Source organism: Ictalurus punctatus, chromosome 2 (genome assembly GCF_001660625.3).
Source record: "Ictalurus punctatus breed USDA103 chromosome 2, Coco_2.0, whole genome shotgun sequence".
Lineage (NCBI taxonomy): Eukaryota > Metazoa > Chordata > Actinopteri > Siluriformes > Ictaluridae > Ictalurus > Ictalurus punctatus.
This window is the reverse complement of record NC_030417.2, coordinates 31,909,527-31,927,794: the sequence shown is the minus strand read 5'-3', so window position 1 is coordinate 31,927,794 and position 18,268 is coordinate 31,909,527. Positions and strand designations below refer to the sequence as shown.

Genomic DNA, 18,268 nt, shown 5'->3' with positions numbered 1-18,268 from the left:
GCTCATGATCCAAAACATACAAGCTTATCTGTGAAACATGGTGGAGATAGAGTCATGGCCTGGGCTTGCATGGCTGCTTCTGGAACAGGTTCACTAATGATGATGTGACTCATGATGATAGCAGCAGAATTAATTCAGAAGTTTACAGGAACAACCTGGCTACAAACACTGCATCCAAATTAACTGGGGAAGTTTATCATGCAGCAAGAAAGTGATCCAAAAAGCACTGCTAACTCAACAAAGGACTTTATCAGGGTGGAAAAGTGGAAGGTTTTAGACTGGCCAAGTCTTTCACCAGACCTTAACTGAATTGAGCACTGAAGAGTACTGAAGGGAGGGAACCCTGCAAAAAAAACTACTGAAAGGAAAAAAATGCCTAGAAAAGCATCACAAAAGAAGCAACCACCAATTTAGTAATGTCCATGAGTAGCAGTCTTGATGCAGTTATTGCAAGCAAGGGATATGCAACCACATATTAAGTGTTATATACTTGGTTGTCTGATACAAAAGGGTCTATATGTATATCTAGATGTAATTACCAGGAAATAAATGCTGAAATCCTAAACTCTCGGGTCATATCAATCTCTTGATCTCAAACCCAAATTTCTTTGGTGTATGACACAAACAATTGAATTGGCCTTGCCGTTCCAATAATTTTGGAGGGGACTGTACTTAATTTTTATGAAGGAGTCTCTAGTCTCAGAGCTTTTTAATATTCAGAGGTAAAGCTGTTCCTTTAAGTTTTGCACCATGGGGAATCTTTTTGATCTCTTAGTAATATGACAGCTACATTGCATTTAATCTTATTCACTTAAAGAGAGAGAAGAAAGTGGCTGGTGAGGAGATGAATGTTTATAGCTTCTATTACGTAAAGATATCAAGTAACTCAAACAGCACAGTAGAAAGGAACCACAAAAACTCTAAAATATTCATTTTGATCAAATACGTTGTTTGATGCTGTATTTAGAAACAAAAGTAATTGTGTTTTATGAGAGCAGTAACTTTAACGGGGTTATAACATGTAATTGTATATAAATGTAAGAAGTGTCATACATTTACAGAATAAAATAACGTTGCTGTGTTCAAATGAGTGAATGTGTGTGTTACTGCAGAATATTCAAACTCTTACCAGTTAACACTTAGTTTGCGCTTTTGTTTTTCTTGTTTACCATTTTTAAAATAGTGATTTAACATCTGCTTTAAAGTTGTGAACAATCAGTTGTTCTTTTGTTTTCAAAATATAATGTTAATATTTTTTAAAACTCCTTTGCACAACGTATAGCATAGCCTACATGGATACAGTTAATACCTTTTTCATAGCCTTCAGTTTGCACAGGGTTTGAAGGACAACATTGCTCAGAATGTGAAATAACATGTTTTCTTTCGAAAAAATACAGGAAAAAAAATTGGCCTTTTAATCTAACTAATCGGTTAATCGAAGAAATAATCGACAGATTAATCAATTATCAAAATAATTGCTAGTTGCAGTTCTAATTAAATGCAACTATAAAAGGATAAAAATAATTTATCATGTGATTCTTATCAGTTAATTTATATGAAATGCTGTAGTATAATGGGAATAACAGTTGTTCTGTTATGCTGTTACAGGTATGCTCTTATTGTAAAATATTGCATGACACCATTGAGTATTCCTCTATAACTGTGTTTTATTCCGTACTCTTGATTTCAGTCCCTCCTGAATTCTGCATGAGCTTCTGGTATAATTTCATGGTAGACTGCAGCAGTGAGACCCTGATTGCTTAATTTACTGGAGTAAATCACTGACTTGTATTTGAAGTTCGGTTCTTTGAAAACATGTCCAGGTGCTGCTCTATTTTTTCCCATGTGGTAGAAAGATGGTCCTAAAACTCCCTTCCCTCAGTGCTGTTCTCTTCCTCAGTGAAAGCTGGATTAGTGAGTGTTGCTGCACTTGAGCTGATGGCTTCCAGCTGGAACAAAAGTTCCATGAGAAGGCAATCAGGGGATTTATCTGCTGCATGATCTCCTCCAGGCCCTCCCAAAGAAGAGAGGTTTGCCCAAAAGAGATGGGCTTTGTGAAGAGCAGAAGGAATAGTTCAGAATTCCCTACTTACCATTATGAGCTAAGATGAATATTGCTTAATAGGTGTGGTGATAGCTTGCCTAGTGTTGACATGAAGAAGAAAAATGGCTTCAACTAACCAACAAGAAACCTAACTCAATTAAGCAGTGGTGTAGTGTTCATAGACACTGAATTGTTTTATTTTATTTATGTAGCAGACAGGGATGGGCAAATCACCAGCCCAGATGTCCAGAATAAGCAGATTTCATGTCTGGGCTATAGTTTTTTTTTTTTTATAGTTTGTTTGTTTGTGTTGTTTTGTTATTTTTTTCATAGATGGACCCACTGTACAAGTGATGTAGGTTCAATAACCAGAAAAAGAAAAATAACCCAAATCTTTTGTGTGCAATATGAGGACACAACACAAGACAGCTTATAGATGAACATTGGCCAAGGACTTGCTGAGTTTTTCTTGAGGATACAAACACAATGTGCTTGTCACGATAGGGACGTAATGGAGACTAGGACGGATGCAATTGCAGATAAGAGCTTTTAATAAAGAGAGGCAGACAGACAAATCCGAATCATGAGATAATATCGTGGTCAAAAACAGGCAATGGGTCAGGCGATTGGCAAACAGGCATAAACTAGGCAAGGCAAGAATCGAGAATGAGAAACAAGATCAAAAACCATGAAATGCACCATGAACAAAGACTGGGCACGGTGAATACTCTCAATACTTCGCAAAGACATTGTTTGAAAACAGACTCTTTATACTGTGGAGTGAGTATGTGAGATTGGATGCAGGTGTGAATGATTAGAATGAATGTGAGTGTTCTGGGAATTGCAGTCCATGCCAGCCATGTTTGTAGGCCGCAGTGCAGGATGGGAAATGTAGTCACTGGTTTGCTGTGATATGACAGTGCTACTTTAGAAACTGTCAGGAGGGGATAAAAACATACGCATTTGTTTCCCTTAGTCTGTATTAATGCCCTTAACATGCATTCAAGCTTACAATGCTTTATTGTATTGTGTTAGCTACCACTTTTAAAATCTAAAATATACAGTAGTTTATGGTAAGAGAATGAAACAAGGTAGCATTTATCCCAACTGAAGATAAAACCAAACACCAAGTGAAGATAAAACCACAAATAGTTTAAAAGATGTGGCATGGAAAGTACCCAGACATATACAGACATTTCTACTAAATTGGTTAGACTTTCATGACTGTGAAAATTCTGGCTCCTTCCTAATATAAAAGTTGATAAAAGATGTGACACTGAAGGGTTTTGATGCAAATTTAGATTTTCACATAATGCCAGCCAATTGGAAGCATCACAAATAAGAGAAACAACCAAAATATTGGTGGGATGGGATAAGTGTGTGCTCCAGTATCACTGCTGGTCTTTTGATTTTGTAAATGGTCTTCACTTATATAGCGCTTTTTTAACCTTAGCAGTTCCAAAGCGCTTTACACTGTGTCCCATTCACACACACACACACACACACACCAGTGGTAGCAGAGCTGCCACGCAAGGTGCTAACTTTCCATCAGGAGCAACTCAGGGTTCAGTGTCTTGCCCAAGGACACTTCGCCATGTGGAATCACGTGGGCTGGGAATCGAACCCCCAACCCTATGATTAATGGACAACTCGCTCTACCACCTGAGCCACAGCCGCCCACGAGTTCATCTTGTTGCTGCCTTGTTAGAACAGTATTTGTGGCCATGCTCTCTATGTGTGGTCAGTGACTACATCACACCGAACTCAAATGAGTAAATATGCTTTGCTACCTGAATGAACAAGAACGTGTCTTTCACTTGACCCATGACGCTTTGAGCATCTGTTGGCAGTCAGTAACTGGTAATAGGTAATGGCAGCTTTTAATGTGGTCAGACCGTCTGTGCACTCAGGTAATTATGGTTACTCACCAACATCGAGTAGTCCATACTGCAAAAAAATGATACAGTAGAAAGTAAACACATCTTGAATAGAGGCAAATGCATTTTTATTTGAATCGTGAGATTAGCAAATAATTATAATGCAATTCAACCTACACTATATGGCCAAAAGTTTGTGGACACATGAACATAACACCCATATGTGCTTATTGAACATCCAATTCTTGATTTTGTCCTGCTTTGCTGTTATACTAACCTCCACTCTTCTGGAAAGACATTTCACGAGAACTTGGAGCATGGTTGTGAGGATTTGCCCATTCGGCCACGAGATTTTTACTGAGATCTAGGCTTGCTGCGATGGCTGGTGTTATCAGTGTTACACAGTGTTCGGACACACACCAATTGCATCACTTGTCCACTGTGGCACTGCCCCCACTGTCATTTTGCTTTTTTATAGTAATAAAAAGTATTTGTTCAGTTAGAGAACGGATACGGGTATTTCCAGTGTTGTCACACAGTGAATAACCAGTGAGAACATTTCCTCACCGTCACATCCCTGCTGAGATCAGTCACTGATCTTGGCCAGGAGGCCTGGGGTGCAGTCAGCATTCCAATTTATCCTAAAGGTGTTGAGTGATGTTGAGGTGAGGGCTCTGTGCAGGACACTCGAGTTCTTCCACTCCAATCTTGGCAAACGATGTCTTCATGGAGCTTGCTTTGTGCACAGGGGCATTGTCATGCTGGAACATGTTTGGACCTCTTAGTTCCAGTGAAGGGAAATTGTATTCAGACAGATTTATAAACAACTGTCTGCTTCCAACTTTGTGGCAACAGTTTAGGGAAGGCCTGCATATGGGTGTGATAGCTAGTGTATTCTTAGGCATTTATTTTATCTGCTAGAATGAAATGTTCAACGAGCTTACTAAGGAATACAACATGATGGGGCTTGCTGTTGTGTACAAATAATCAGTGATGTAATGTGTCCCAACACGAAGTGCCTCTTTCTTGAGCATCTGCAGTACAAGATAGATTCTGTTATCATTTATATTATAGCATTCTCTCACCAGCCTCTTTTTTCTCTCTTTTGAAGTTAATAATAAAAAAATAAAAAACCCTTTGTCATGGTACAGAGAAACCACAAAGCCTTCATTCATGAAGAAGTGAAAACTTAATGGGAACGTCCTTACAGAAACCACAATGTGTATCCACTATACAAGTCCCTGTTAATAAGTTTTTACTGTAGAAGCAACAACATTAGAACAAGTGCATTAATTTAAACTTGGAATTTGCCTTATATTTTATGTCACATCAAAGATTCAGCAATGTGTTTTTTTTATAAATTGGAAACCATTTCACAATTGTAATAGTGGAGCAATACAAATACCTTTGCATTGTAGTAAATTGTCTATATTGGACAGAATGTAAGCAAGACAGGAGCTGATTTTCCTGTAACAGAAGGATCTTGGGAATACCTTGACCCTAGGTGATTCATGTAGTGGATAGGAAGTGGATTTATATACAGGAAACCCTAGCTGTGAACGGCATTACAATGAACATTCTTTGAATTGTGACACATTTTGAGGCCCCTGAAATCCTTCCTCTTTATCTTTAAAGAAAAGCAGCGTTGACATCATCATGTATGGTTGGTTAATGGTCAAATTCTGACTAATGATGGGCAGGTATTCAACAAATCATTCTGTAAATTATCATTTTATGGCTACAATAATGTGACATACACTGTGTAGCTAAAGGTAGTATACATTTGGCTAAGCTATAACATTACCCAAGCTAAGTTGCAAACAGAACAGAAATACATATTTTGTCTAAGGTAGCTAACTAACATAACACAGAATATAAAGTAAAAAACATATTTTGAAGCTAATTCCAAGTTTTGCTTCATATGGTTATACAGTGCCCTCCACTAATATTGGAACCCTTGGTAAATATGAGCAAAGAAGGCTGTGAAAAATTGTATTAACCTTTTGATCTTTTGTTAAAAAAAAAAATCACAGAAATACTCTGCTCTGAAGGATATCAAACAATTGCTAACAAAACACAAAGCTACTTCCATTTGTTAAGATAACAGCTTTGAGTCTTCTCCTATAATGCCTGATGAGGCTGGAGAATACATGGCAAGGGATCTGAGACCGTTTCTCCATACAGAATCTCTACGGATCCTTCACATTTCAAGGTCCACACTGGTGGACTCTCCTCTTCAGTTCACCCCACAGGTTTTCTATGGGGTTCAAGTCAGGGGACTGGGATGGCCATGGCAGGACCTTGATTTTGTGGTCAGTAAACCATTTTTGTGTTGATTTTGATGTATGTTTTGGATCATTGTCCTGCTGGAAGATCCAATCATGGCCAATTTTAAGCTTTCTGGCAGAGGCAGTCAGGTTTCATTTAATATTTGTTGATATTTGATAGAGTCCATGATGCCATGTATCCTAACGAAATGTCCAGGTCTTCTGGCAGAAAAACAGCCCCAGAACATTAAAGAACCACCACCATATTTAACCGTGGACATGAGATACTTTTCCATATGGCTATCTCTCTGTGTGCACCAAAACCACCTCTGGTGTTTATTGCTGAAAAGCTCTATTTTGCTTTCATCGGACCATAGATTTTTTGGCCACTCAAACCATCCACTTCACTGTGCATTGAGACAATGTAGACACTCGTCCAATTCCAGGTTGATTTATAACATTTCCTGTTTTCTGGAAGGTCTTAATTATTGCCCTGATAGTGGAAATGGGCATTTTCAATGCTTGTACTATTTTCTTGTAGCCACTTCCTATTTTGTGAAGCTCAACAACCTTTTGTCGCACATAATAGCTATATTCCTTGGTCTTACCCATTGTTATGAATGACTAAGGGAATTTGGCCTATGTGTTACCTCATATTGATACCCCTGTGAAACAGGAAGTTGAACAATTGGTTGAACAATTTCCTGTTCCTAGTCACCCAGGTGTACTAAAATATATATATATATATATATATATATATATATATATATATATATATATATATATATATATATATTAGTGGTAATATACTTAAAATATATTTTTCTCATATGAATTCATAGGGGTTCCAATAATTGTGGCACACACATATTTAACAAAGTTGTTTTTTTTAGGATAAACCTGTGTTATGTTTGCAATTGCTTGGTATCCATGAGAGCAGAGTATTTTTGAACAAAATATTAAAAGGTTAAACAATAAAGACAGTTTTTCACAGCCTTCTTAGCTCATATTTACCAAGGGTGCCAATATTAGTGGAGGGCACTGTAAGCTCATCTTTAGCTAGTATTAACAGATTTAAGTCTAGGTCACATTTTAATGCTCATTCTAGTTATGTAAGTCCTCCAAAGTAGCAATAGCTTAGCTTAAGCTATATAACATACTAAATAACTACTAGATAACTTAGCAGATTCAGACATCCATTCCTCAATTACATAACTGCATACCTTTATTATGTATGTACATATACTCAGATGTGCTAAGATATGGTTTAGCTGTAGCATCAATGATTTTTGACCCCTTGCTACAGCGATATATTTTTCATTTTTTTCTGATAACGTAGAAGTCAGACCAAATATTAATAAAAATATTAACCTGGTGGATAACTCAGTCCACTGAAGGGGAAAAAGAATGCCGGATGTGAAAGATGTGTATATGTTTCTGGTAGCAGTCAGTTTCTCGTTCTGATTACTTTATCTAGGTGAACTTTCTTTAAATTCATAGTCCTTGGTTTTGTAGAACCAAAAAACCCTTGAGGATGGGGCTGTGGTCTCTAGACAGGTAAAGTACAGGTTGAAATGTGCTGTTTATCACTTTTTCTGTTTACCATTTATGCTGTTAGCTGTGAGTCATTAACATGTGCTTGGGTTTTTGTGGTAATTATTTTTTTTTTCTTTCTACTTCCTAGGTTGCTCTTGTAGGCATCTTTGTATATGTTATAAGATTAAAGGAAATTAATAATAAGCTAGAAGTATAGAGGGATAATATAATATAAAGTCAGCTGTAGCCTACCATCAGACTGTGTCATAGATCCTTATTATTGTTGTTCAAAAATGAATTGCAAGCCAATTGTCAGGCGCAAGAGCTGATGCAATTGCAATAATGTGCTTTTATTAAAAAGAAAACAATATCAAACAGGTTGAAAACATCAGGCAAAAGCAGAGTGAAATAAAAAACAGGCTGGGCTTAGGTAATCAGCGAACAGAGTGGGGTAGACCAAACTATAATTACACAACTGGAATACAGGATCAAATCAAAACCACAATAACGATAACAATACAAGGTTTGGCACATCGGGAGAAAGGTTCACTGAACGATACTTCACAGTTTGTGTGAATTTGGAGTCTGTTTTTGGAAGGTGTTGGAATCAGGCGTGTTCGATCAGAAGTGGGGGAACTTAAGCGTGACAACTGGGAATTGTAGTCTGGGGAAGACATGTTTGTAGGCTGTGTTTCAGTACAATAAGTGGAGTCTGTTGCCAATTCCAGCATTGGCATGACACAAAGTATGCACACTATTGCATGTCAGACTAGAAGTGGCACAAAAAAAAACTTCAAAAGGTACTGATGTTTCAGATAGGTCTCCATGAATTCTTCTAATGGGATTGAGGACAACCACTGTCCTAAGAGCAATTAGGAATCTTTCTCAGAGCTTGAATGATGAATTCATATATATTCACTGTTTTAACCAAGTCCAATGATCATACCCCTGTTTGTAGGATTATACAGACGAGGGTAGGGATGCACCGAAATGAAAATTCTTGGCCGAAGCCGAAACCGAACATGATGAAAAACTTGGCCGAATATCGAACACGTTTTTTTTTTTTGCGTTTTTTCCCCCCATATATTTTGCCATTTTTTTCACCATTGCATAAATTAAATAGTCAAAATGTGTTTTTTACTATTTTGTCTTGTTATTTATTTTGTTACTTATTTTGTTTTTTTCAAAGAAAAAAAATGAATTACAAAAACAACAATTTCAAAATATTTATTTAACACTGAACATTTTTTTTCATTCCAGCAGGCATACACTACCAATAAGGCACAATATAATTTTAAATAAATAAATTAGTAAAATAAAAATATTTTGATGTGGTCATCTTTGAGCCCCCCTTGAATAGCCTATGTTAGTCTATAACTGATTGCTGAAAGAATGTAACTCTCTGTAGCCTACAACGAAAAATTGCATTAAAAAGTGCATTGACAAGAGTGCGATAAATGGTTCTATTCGGTTCTATACGGCTGATTATATTGGGGATATATACCGCTCACGTCCCTGTACACCCCGCGGAGTATTATAGTAGATATAGTATAGTTAGATACGTTGTTAATGTTATGTTCCTTGATAGATTTAGTTAGTTTAAACTATAGATTAGTTCATTTAGTCCCCACTGTTGTTTCCGCTCCCAGTCCATAGTACTAGTTCATGTTTCTTGTTTTGTGTTGTGACCATGTTTTCTGTGACCATGACTTTGATTCCTGCTTTGCCCCGTTTATGCCTGTCTGCCGGTCGCCCGATAACCCTTTGCCTGTCTTGACTACTTTTTTTGGATTACGATTTGGATTGTCTGCCTTCTCTTAAATAAATACGTCTTTACCTGCTTCCGTACTCTACTCCCTTACGTCTCGCGATGTGACAGAATACTCCGGAACAGAAACAAAACAAATGCACGTGTCCACAGCAAACTTCCATCAACATCCAAAGAGCACGTAGCTCGTGCATGTGCGTGCCCCCTCATCAAGGTCGTGACATTCGCATGTCGCACTTTGGTCGCGTCATCAAACACGTCATTGTTCGGTCAAATTTATTCGGCCTTTTCACTTATTCGGCCGAATAATTTGGTGCATCCCTAGTCGAGGTTATGAAATGCATCCTTGTAGACTCTTTTTACACAAGAATTTTGACCTCCAATAAGCCAGGGGCAAAGAAATCTTCAGCACTGATCTTGCACACCCAGAGGTATTTTTTATTTCCCAGTCTATTTCCTGGATTTGTACAAACAGCATGCCTGCCGAGTTAATTTTTCTCACTTCAGGATCGGAATCACTATGAACAACACTATGACCTACTTCCATAGAGACTTATTTATGCTTCCATTCAGTCAGGCTTCTGATACCTTTGGGACATTGGAAAGGTACTTCAGATGGTAAATACAGCGATTTTGACGTCACTCTCCAAAGCAGAACTGTTCAAACTGCCCACCCACCTGAAGGAAATATGTTATGCTGGAGGCAAGATATTTCATACCACTACATGGTAGTGTTGCTGCCCCACAGATACAGGGTCACTAGTATAATCCTGAGTTTGGGTTACTGAAAAGCCCTGGATTTCTGTGGAGATCATTAATTTGGAAAACTGTGTTTACACAGGATTGGTCATTTCTGACTGAACAAGGGAGTAGGGCACACTTCAGCTGTGCTCCACAATGTATGATCCACTCACGGTAAACAAGGCAGATTCTTAAATATTCTGCACAGCAAGAAGATGTCTAAACAGAGAAGTCAGAGAGATGTGTATTTGCATCTCTGCCAAGAAAACTCATGGTGAGATACTATTCTACATTAGTTCTTGAACAAGCCTGCTTCTAAATTATAAGATCAAAACACTTTGTTTGTGAGCAGTAGCTATATGCAGAGACGCAACTGCAAATTTGCTGAGGGGTATGCAAGATCAATGTTGGCACCCCCAAATCCCCACACATCCCCAGGAACAATGAAGGTGAAGTAAATATGAGAGAAATAAGCTACATATAACAAAATATAATCATATAATTTTAGCATACTATGTTTTTTCCACACAATTGTATTAGTGTCTGTAAATGAAAAGTACTAAATATAATATTTTAGCAATATTACCAAGCCCTAACACACACACACATACATATATTGGTATTTGTGGTTTATGAGGACTCTCAATAATATAATCTGTAATGTACAAACTATACAATGTCACGAAAAAAAATATGCGAACCCTTTGGAAATAGTTGGTTTCTTGGATTAATTTGTCATAAATTGTCATATAAAGTATAGACAAACACAATGTGCTTCAGCTAACAACACACAAACAATTATAATCTTTCACGTCTTTGAACACATCTCATTAAATATTCACAGTGCTATGGAAAAAGTAAGCGAACTTTGTAAGTGACTACCTTGTTTTCGTTACCTGGATAATCCACAACTGGTTTTATGTGTTGTGATAGTTGTTCATGAGTCCCTTGTTTGTGCTGAACAGTTAAACTACCCACTGTTCTTCAGAAAAATACTCCAGGTCCTGCACATTCTTTGCTTTTCCAGCATCTTATGTATATTTGAGCCCTTTCCAACAGTGACTGTATGATTTTCAGATCCACCTTTTCAAACTGGGGACAACTGAGGGACTTGTACACAACCATTAAAGGGTGAAATTGAAACATTCACTGATACTCAAGAAGGCAACATGTTGCATCAAGAGCGGGGGGACGTTTCACTTACTTTTTCCACAGCACTGTGAGTGTTTAATGGGATCTATTCAGCGAAACATGAATTCAATGAGACATGAAATATTATAATTGTTTGTGTGTTGTTATCTTAAGCACATTGTGTTTGTCTATACTTATGATGAAATGAAATGACATTTTATGACCTATTAATGCAGAAAACCAATTAATTCCAAATGGTTCACATACTTTTTCCTGACACTGTGTATTCTATCCCCTTATGCTAACCCTCACAGAAAACGTTCTGCATTTGTACATTTAAAAAAATCCTTCATTTACTATGTTTTTTTAAGCATTTTGTTTTATGAGGACGCAATGAAAAAGTTGTTAAAAACTACCAAAAATATCATTTTAAAAGTTCTTAAAACTAAAAGATATGGTAGATCAGGTCTTTAAGACATCTTTTTTATGAACAGCCATGTATAAAGCAATAAAACAGTTTTATTTGCTAAACAGTAAATTATTTATTTAATTTGATCTGCACCATTATTTTCAACATAAACAAGCAGAAAAAATGATTAATTGTTCCAAATGATTGGTTCTAAGCAACCTCTCCATCACAAGAAAGTCAATGTCTTAGCCTCTGGAATTATTAAATTACATCTGGATGAGGTAATTTACTCACACCACACCCAATGGTTTCTGATATCGCGTTTGACTGCGAGCTACAAAACATAATGTGCTCGTCTGCATTAAGGATGAGATGAGATGAGATGAAAAGCCCAATAACTAGCTTGTGTTTGGTGGGGAGGCTCAATTTTAACTCCGTTTCTCTTGAATGTAAATCAAACGCCCATTCACAAACATACGACGACTTTTTTTGTTTCTTGAGCGACGGAGATACTCGGAAATGAAGTGATGTTAACGTTAATCACTTTGGCCTCTCTGTCAACAACGTTAAATGTTGATTAACTTCAAGACTTACAGCGATAAAAATGACAGGTTAAGCTTACGAATCTCTGTTCATCCACTTGGATATTACTGTCCTCATTTTAATGCACTGTTTTTCATTTTCCATTTTTCTGTTCTGCGCCCCAGAACGCTTCCCTCCTCAATCTGTTTTGGTCAAGTGACTGTGTCTGTGACAGACTTAGAGTAATGTCAGAGGGTAGAGCGGTTGATATGCAATCATTTGATATAATAAAATAGATTTTTGAACTCATTTAAAATGCTAAACAAAAGTTAAATAAAAATGATTCCTTACGTGATTTTTTAACAAACAGGCTTTTGATTATTTATAACTTTTCATGAAAGAAGATTTTCAAAGACTGATTTTGGCACAATGCCCCCCCCACACTTGTGGCGCCCCTATGCACCATGTGTATACCATAAGGGGAAACAATATATGATATTTAATATGCCCAATATAGTGAGTGCAATCTGTCAGGCAATGTATGTAATTTTGTAGATGGATAATGGGTGGATAAATGGGTGGCTGGACAGTGGGTGGTTGAATGAATGGGTTGGTGGGTAGATGGATGGATGGGTGGGTGGAGTGATGGACACTGGGTAGTTGAATGGGTAGGTTGGTTGATGGATGGATGGATGGATGGTGGGATGAGGTAGAACTTAGCAGTTTTGGCTTTGGACTACTGATCGGAAGTTTGTGCTAAATGTGGGTGCCCGGATGGATAATCATCTCTTCTCTTTAAACTGATTGGTGGACAAGAGATAAGTGGATGATGGATGGGTGGATGAATGGATGGATGGATGGACAGTGAATGATTGGATGAGTGGCTTGGTGGATGGATTGATGGATGGGGGATGGATGGGCAGGGATTGCTGAATAGATGGATGATGGGATGGGTGACATAAGATGGATGGAATGGTAGCTGGTGGATGGATAGATGGGTGGACAGCAGATGGATGAGCATGTGGCTAGATGGATGGGTGGCCAGGGGTGGATGGATGGATGATTTGATGGGTTGATGTATGGATGTATGGGTGGATGGATGGGGTAGTGGTGGCTTAGAGTTTAGAGCTCTGCACAACTGATCTGAAGGTTGATCCTTTTTAAAGATGTGTTATATTTTTTCATCTCATTTGAGAATCTAACAACCAGTTAACACTTTTCATGTGTAGTGCACATAAGCTCACATGTTTGGAATGTAAATAGACTGTGATATGTCCTTTGTAATGTTAATTTATAATAGCGTTTATGTTTAGTACCATAACAATTTTCTATTTCTTTCTCCATCCCACAGACGTATTAATTAAAGTCCAGATCTTTGACAACAGTGACCTTTCACCTCTGAAAGAAACTACAGTTCAGGTGCATGGGAACCAATCTATCGTGGCATCTGGCCTCACAGGGGAGGATGGCATTGTCACAGTTACCTTCCTATACCACCCAGGAACCTGGGTCATTGTCTCAGCCTCCAAGCATGGATTTGTGACGAACTCCGCCCCTTGGCATGCTAATCGCATCCCCTGTAAGTAGCACCTCTTCTCATTACACTGTTTCTAGGTTATAACATTAACTAAATATTGCCATCATGTATCAACTCACCTGAGGAGTATTTAAAAGAAAGTTAAAGTATTGAATGTTTTCCATCCAGGTGAGGGAAAGACCTCAGAGAAGTCACTCAAAGCCAGGCAAAGTTATAGCTTAAGTATGATACTGTGAGGCTTCTCTGTAAGAACCTATTACATGAATCATATTCACATGATGGCCATGGGGTACTTACACTGAACATGGGTTTTTTTATTGTGTAATTTAATACAGCTCAGGAGCCCAATTTACTGCAAGCACTTGGAATGACCTCTTACTGTATCCATGTTTTTGTGTTTAGACACTAAAGTTCCCAGTTAAGATCTACAACCCACACAAGTTTATGGAATCTGAGCTTTGTACATAAACGGGCTTGTTAAACAGTGCTCTTGTCTCAGTGTTGTGAACCATACCAGCTGTTGTGTTAACCTCACGTTTGTCTTCAGTCGGCCATTAGTCTTAGGCTTATGGGCTCCGTCCAAGGTCTATGTATATCTTTTTAAAGATCATAAAGGGTGGAATCCGTTTGGATGTCCCCACTTTCATGTATTCACACTAGTTTCTGATGGAAATAAAAGTTTTGAATACTGTAACATAAACTTTTTGGACCACAATATAATCGCTGGTTTAAAATGTTTATGGAACCCAGCTTTAAATGGTCTGGCATCATTAATTTTGCTGTCAGTCAAATGGCCTCTTGTTGTGACAGTAGCCGAGTCACAGAATGTTTAGAATGTTTAGAAACATACCAGAATTTCTAGTGTAAGCTAGATGTCTGGCTTGTGAGAATACCTGATCACTTACTGAGCTCATTTTTATATTGAGTTATAGCTTGTTCAGAACTTTTGAAAGGTTGGAAATACTTAAAGGGATAGTTCACCAAAAATGGAAATTCTGTCATCAATTACTCTCCCTCATGTTGTTCCAAACTAGGGATCGGCGATATGGACATAAAACTATATCATGATATTTTCTGGTGTTTATTGCGATAACGATATGAGTGACGATATAAATATAGTAACATTCACCACAGTTTTTGGCTACACGTGACAGCTGCATGCAGTCTTGAGGGCCTCATTAACACAAACATCGATCTAAAAATAAAACTGATTTTCTGTAACCAAATTAGTTCGGTGTGCGAATGGGTCGCACACCGTCACACGCAGAAATATGTCATCAGCTAGGCTTCATCGTTATTATCTTAGACTAATTCTTATTGTAGGGAGAATTTCTACAGGTATATCGCAAACGATAAGATATCGCCCATCCCTATTATATCGCTATTCCAAACCCATAAGACTTTTGTTTATCTTCAGAAAACAATTAAGACATTTTTAATGAAACCTGGGAGATTTCTGTCTCTCCATTTACTGTTCAGTAACTAAAACTTTCAAGCTCCAAAAAGTTCATAAAGGCATCGTAAAAGTAATCCATGTGACTAAATGGACAGACAGAAATCTCCCAGGTTTCATTAAAAATGTCTTCATTTGTGTTCCGAAGATCTTATGGGTTTGGAACAGCATGAGGACAAGTAATTGATGACAGAATTTTCATTTTTGGGTATACTTTTAAGGAGTAGATGTAGATATATTGGAGTATATTATAAGCAGTATATACCAGTATATAAGGTGTCTTAGCATTGTCTGAATACTGGCATGTTCTCCTCCCAGCTCTGATTTGGCCCACACAGTGTTCATACACCGTACCCCTTAAGAAGCAACTAAATCAGGCTTGGGTTCAGAGCTGTCTGCACCACCAGCTGGAGGCCATTTAGCTATACATACTCCACTTTTAGCAGCAGTAAAAAATGTGGCCCACCCTCACAAGTTGGTGTTGGTGTAGCCCGGCTGCTGTCTATAAGCATTTCCACTATGGCTGTTTTCCCTTGTGGGAAAATTGCACGCATTCCTAACTCTAATTTCTACTTCAGTCATGCCACATTAGGCAGTAAAAGACCTCAGATGGACATAATGACCACAGGTGGACCCACGTCCAAGATTTTTCAAGAAATTTTTGCAAAGCCGGAGTTGTGGGGTTACATGAAAACTGTAGTCACAAATGTTTGCTCTAAGTGTATTGCTGTCAAATGGTCTAATCTCATGATGTGTTTTGATTAGATTATAATTTACAGTTATGGATGCTGATATCCAATATTCATTTTGCATATCTACTGATGTCAGTATAGACAGAACATATCCACCTTGATTGACACTACAGATATGTATTTGTATAACATTTTCATTTTGCAGACCAACCCTTAGACCATTCAGGCTGTTTTCACACCTAGTCTGCATTACATCTGGATCCACTGCTAGTCCTGGAACCACTGCTCAATTACAACGCTCCGGACATTACAGTGCTCATACTCACCTGACTTCTAGTACACCTGCTTCCTGTCTTCACTTAATCACATTGTCTATTTATACTGCTTATTCATAGATATTCTTTTGCAAGTTTATGCCATCTTTTCTGTATGTACCTCTGTTTTTTTAAAAAAAAAATTTATTTCCTATTATTTCTTAGTAGTTCTCATATAGTAGACCTGGAGGACTGCAGTCCAGATGAGCACCTTGCAAAATATTTCAGTGGGTTGAACTGAGCACTTAATTTACCATTTGTGGTCTAATTAGCTTCTAATTAACTTCTAAGCTCCTAAGAATTGCTTATTAGAATAATGTACTAGGAGTGGGCAATATGACAAAAAAAAATCATGATTCTTGAAGGCATTTTTGAGGAAACCCCTGTATTGGCTGTAAAAATCCTGATCGGAGCATCAGTAATGAACCCCATTAAACTAAAGCACTTTGCATCTGGCAGATAAATGAACTCAAACAATCGCATCCTATATGAGATTATTTAGATATATACACAATATACACAGAGCGGTTCGAGAATTGGCTCCAGCCCAGAACCATGACAGTGGGAAATGTCTAATAGTGTAGCTTTAAATATATTTAAGAGGAGCAGACTTCAAAGACTGTACATTGAGGTTTATTGTATTTGTTTACAAGGTGGAACAGGTTAACGGTTGGCTCACATGGCTCACACTGTGTTCCTAAATTCTGTCATAATTGAAAAGCTCAAGTTTTCTCACTTGTGTGTTATATTGTGGCACATTAATGTTACCATCTCTAAAAAAAAAAAAAAGAAAAACTAAACTTCAAGTGTGCTCCTAAATTTTTGACCGTGCTCCTAAATTTTTGTAATTAGGGGCACAAGTGCTCCTAAAAGATATTATTAACGTAGAGTCCTGCACTTCCCATTTTGTGAAGCTCGACAACCTTTTGTCGCACATAACAGCTATATTCCTTGGTCTTACCCGTTACCCTTACCCTAAGGGAATCTGGCCTATGTGTTACCTCATATTTATACCCCTGTGAAACAGGAAGTCATGTTTGCACAATTTCCTGTTCCTAGTCACCCAGGTGTACTAAAAAAGATTTAAAATATCAATAGTAATATACTTCAAATATATTTTTCTCATATGAATTCATAGGGGTTCCAATAATTGTGGCACACATATATTTATATATATATATATATATATATATATATATATATATATATATATATATATATATATATATATATAAAATTTATAATAAGAAGATTTCTCAGTATTCATAATATTTCAGAAAAGTGTATTGTGATAACATATCACAATACTAATGATATCATTTTGCCCAGCCCCATAATGTACTTTATCCCTATAATCTCACTAATTTGTTTACCTGCTACTTCCTAGCCACCAGCCAGCTTTCCCCTATCATACAACAGTTAGAAATCATGGAGGGTGCAACAAACACATGTTTCCTCCGAGACTCATGAAACCTGCCAACCACATTTTTCGAACTGCTGCTTCACAAGTCAGTGGAAAGTGCTTTCTATCCTCTTACGCATATATAAACTCACAGATGCACATGATTGGCTAGTGTGCCTGTGACAGGGGAGAGAGAGTAATGCAGTCCCTCTCACCCAGGGAGCATGTCCAATCTTACTCCCTTGGCTCTTGGCCATGGATGATTGTGGCATCATCAGGATTCAAACTCCAGACGATCAGGCAAATGCTTCTGTTGCACCACTTGGGAGCTACAGTGCACTATATTTAAGTCCATATAAGCACAATGGAACATAGCATGTTAATTCAAGACTGGGAAGTTTGCTGTACAATTAAATGAAAGCCAGCTTGGAGTCTTTTTATCGGACGCCTCATTGTTCATCTGCGTGCCACATGGTAGTGTCTGTCAGCTTGATTGTCTCAGCGAATAGCAATGCGGTTTCTATATTACAGTGTATTATGATTTGGAAGAATGTGTTGCACTTAAAGCTGCCGTT

At 37.7% G+C, this 18,268-nt stretch overlaps 1 protein-coding gene across 1 annotated transcript in view; it reads left to right on the top strand.

The window, feature by feature from the left end:
• Nucleotides 1-18,268, top strand: part of fam171a2a (family with sequence similarity 171 member A2a) — a 54,435-nt gene that overhangs the window by 10,963 nt on the left and 25,204 nt on the right. Inside the window, exon 2 of the mRNA XM_017456584.3 lies at nt 13,647-13,874. Coding sequence (XP_017312073.1) covers nt 13,647-13,874 — 228 coding nt within the window. The remainder of the gene's footprint in view (nt 1-13,646; nt 13,875-18,268) is intronic.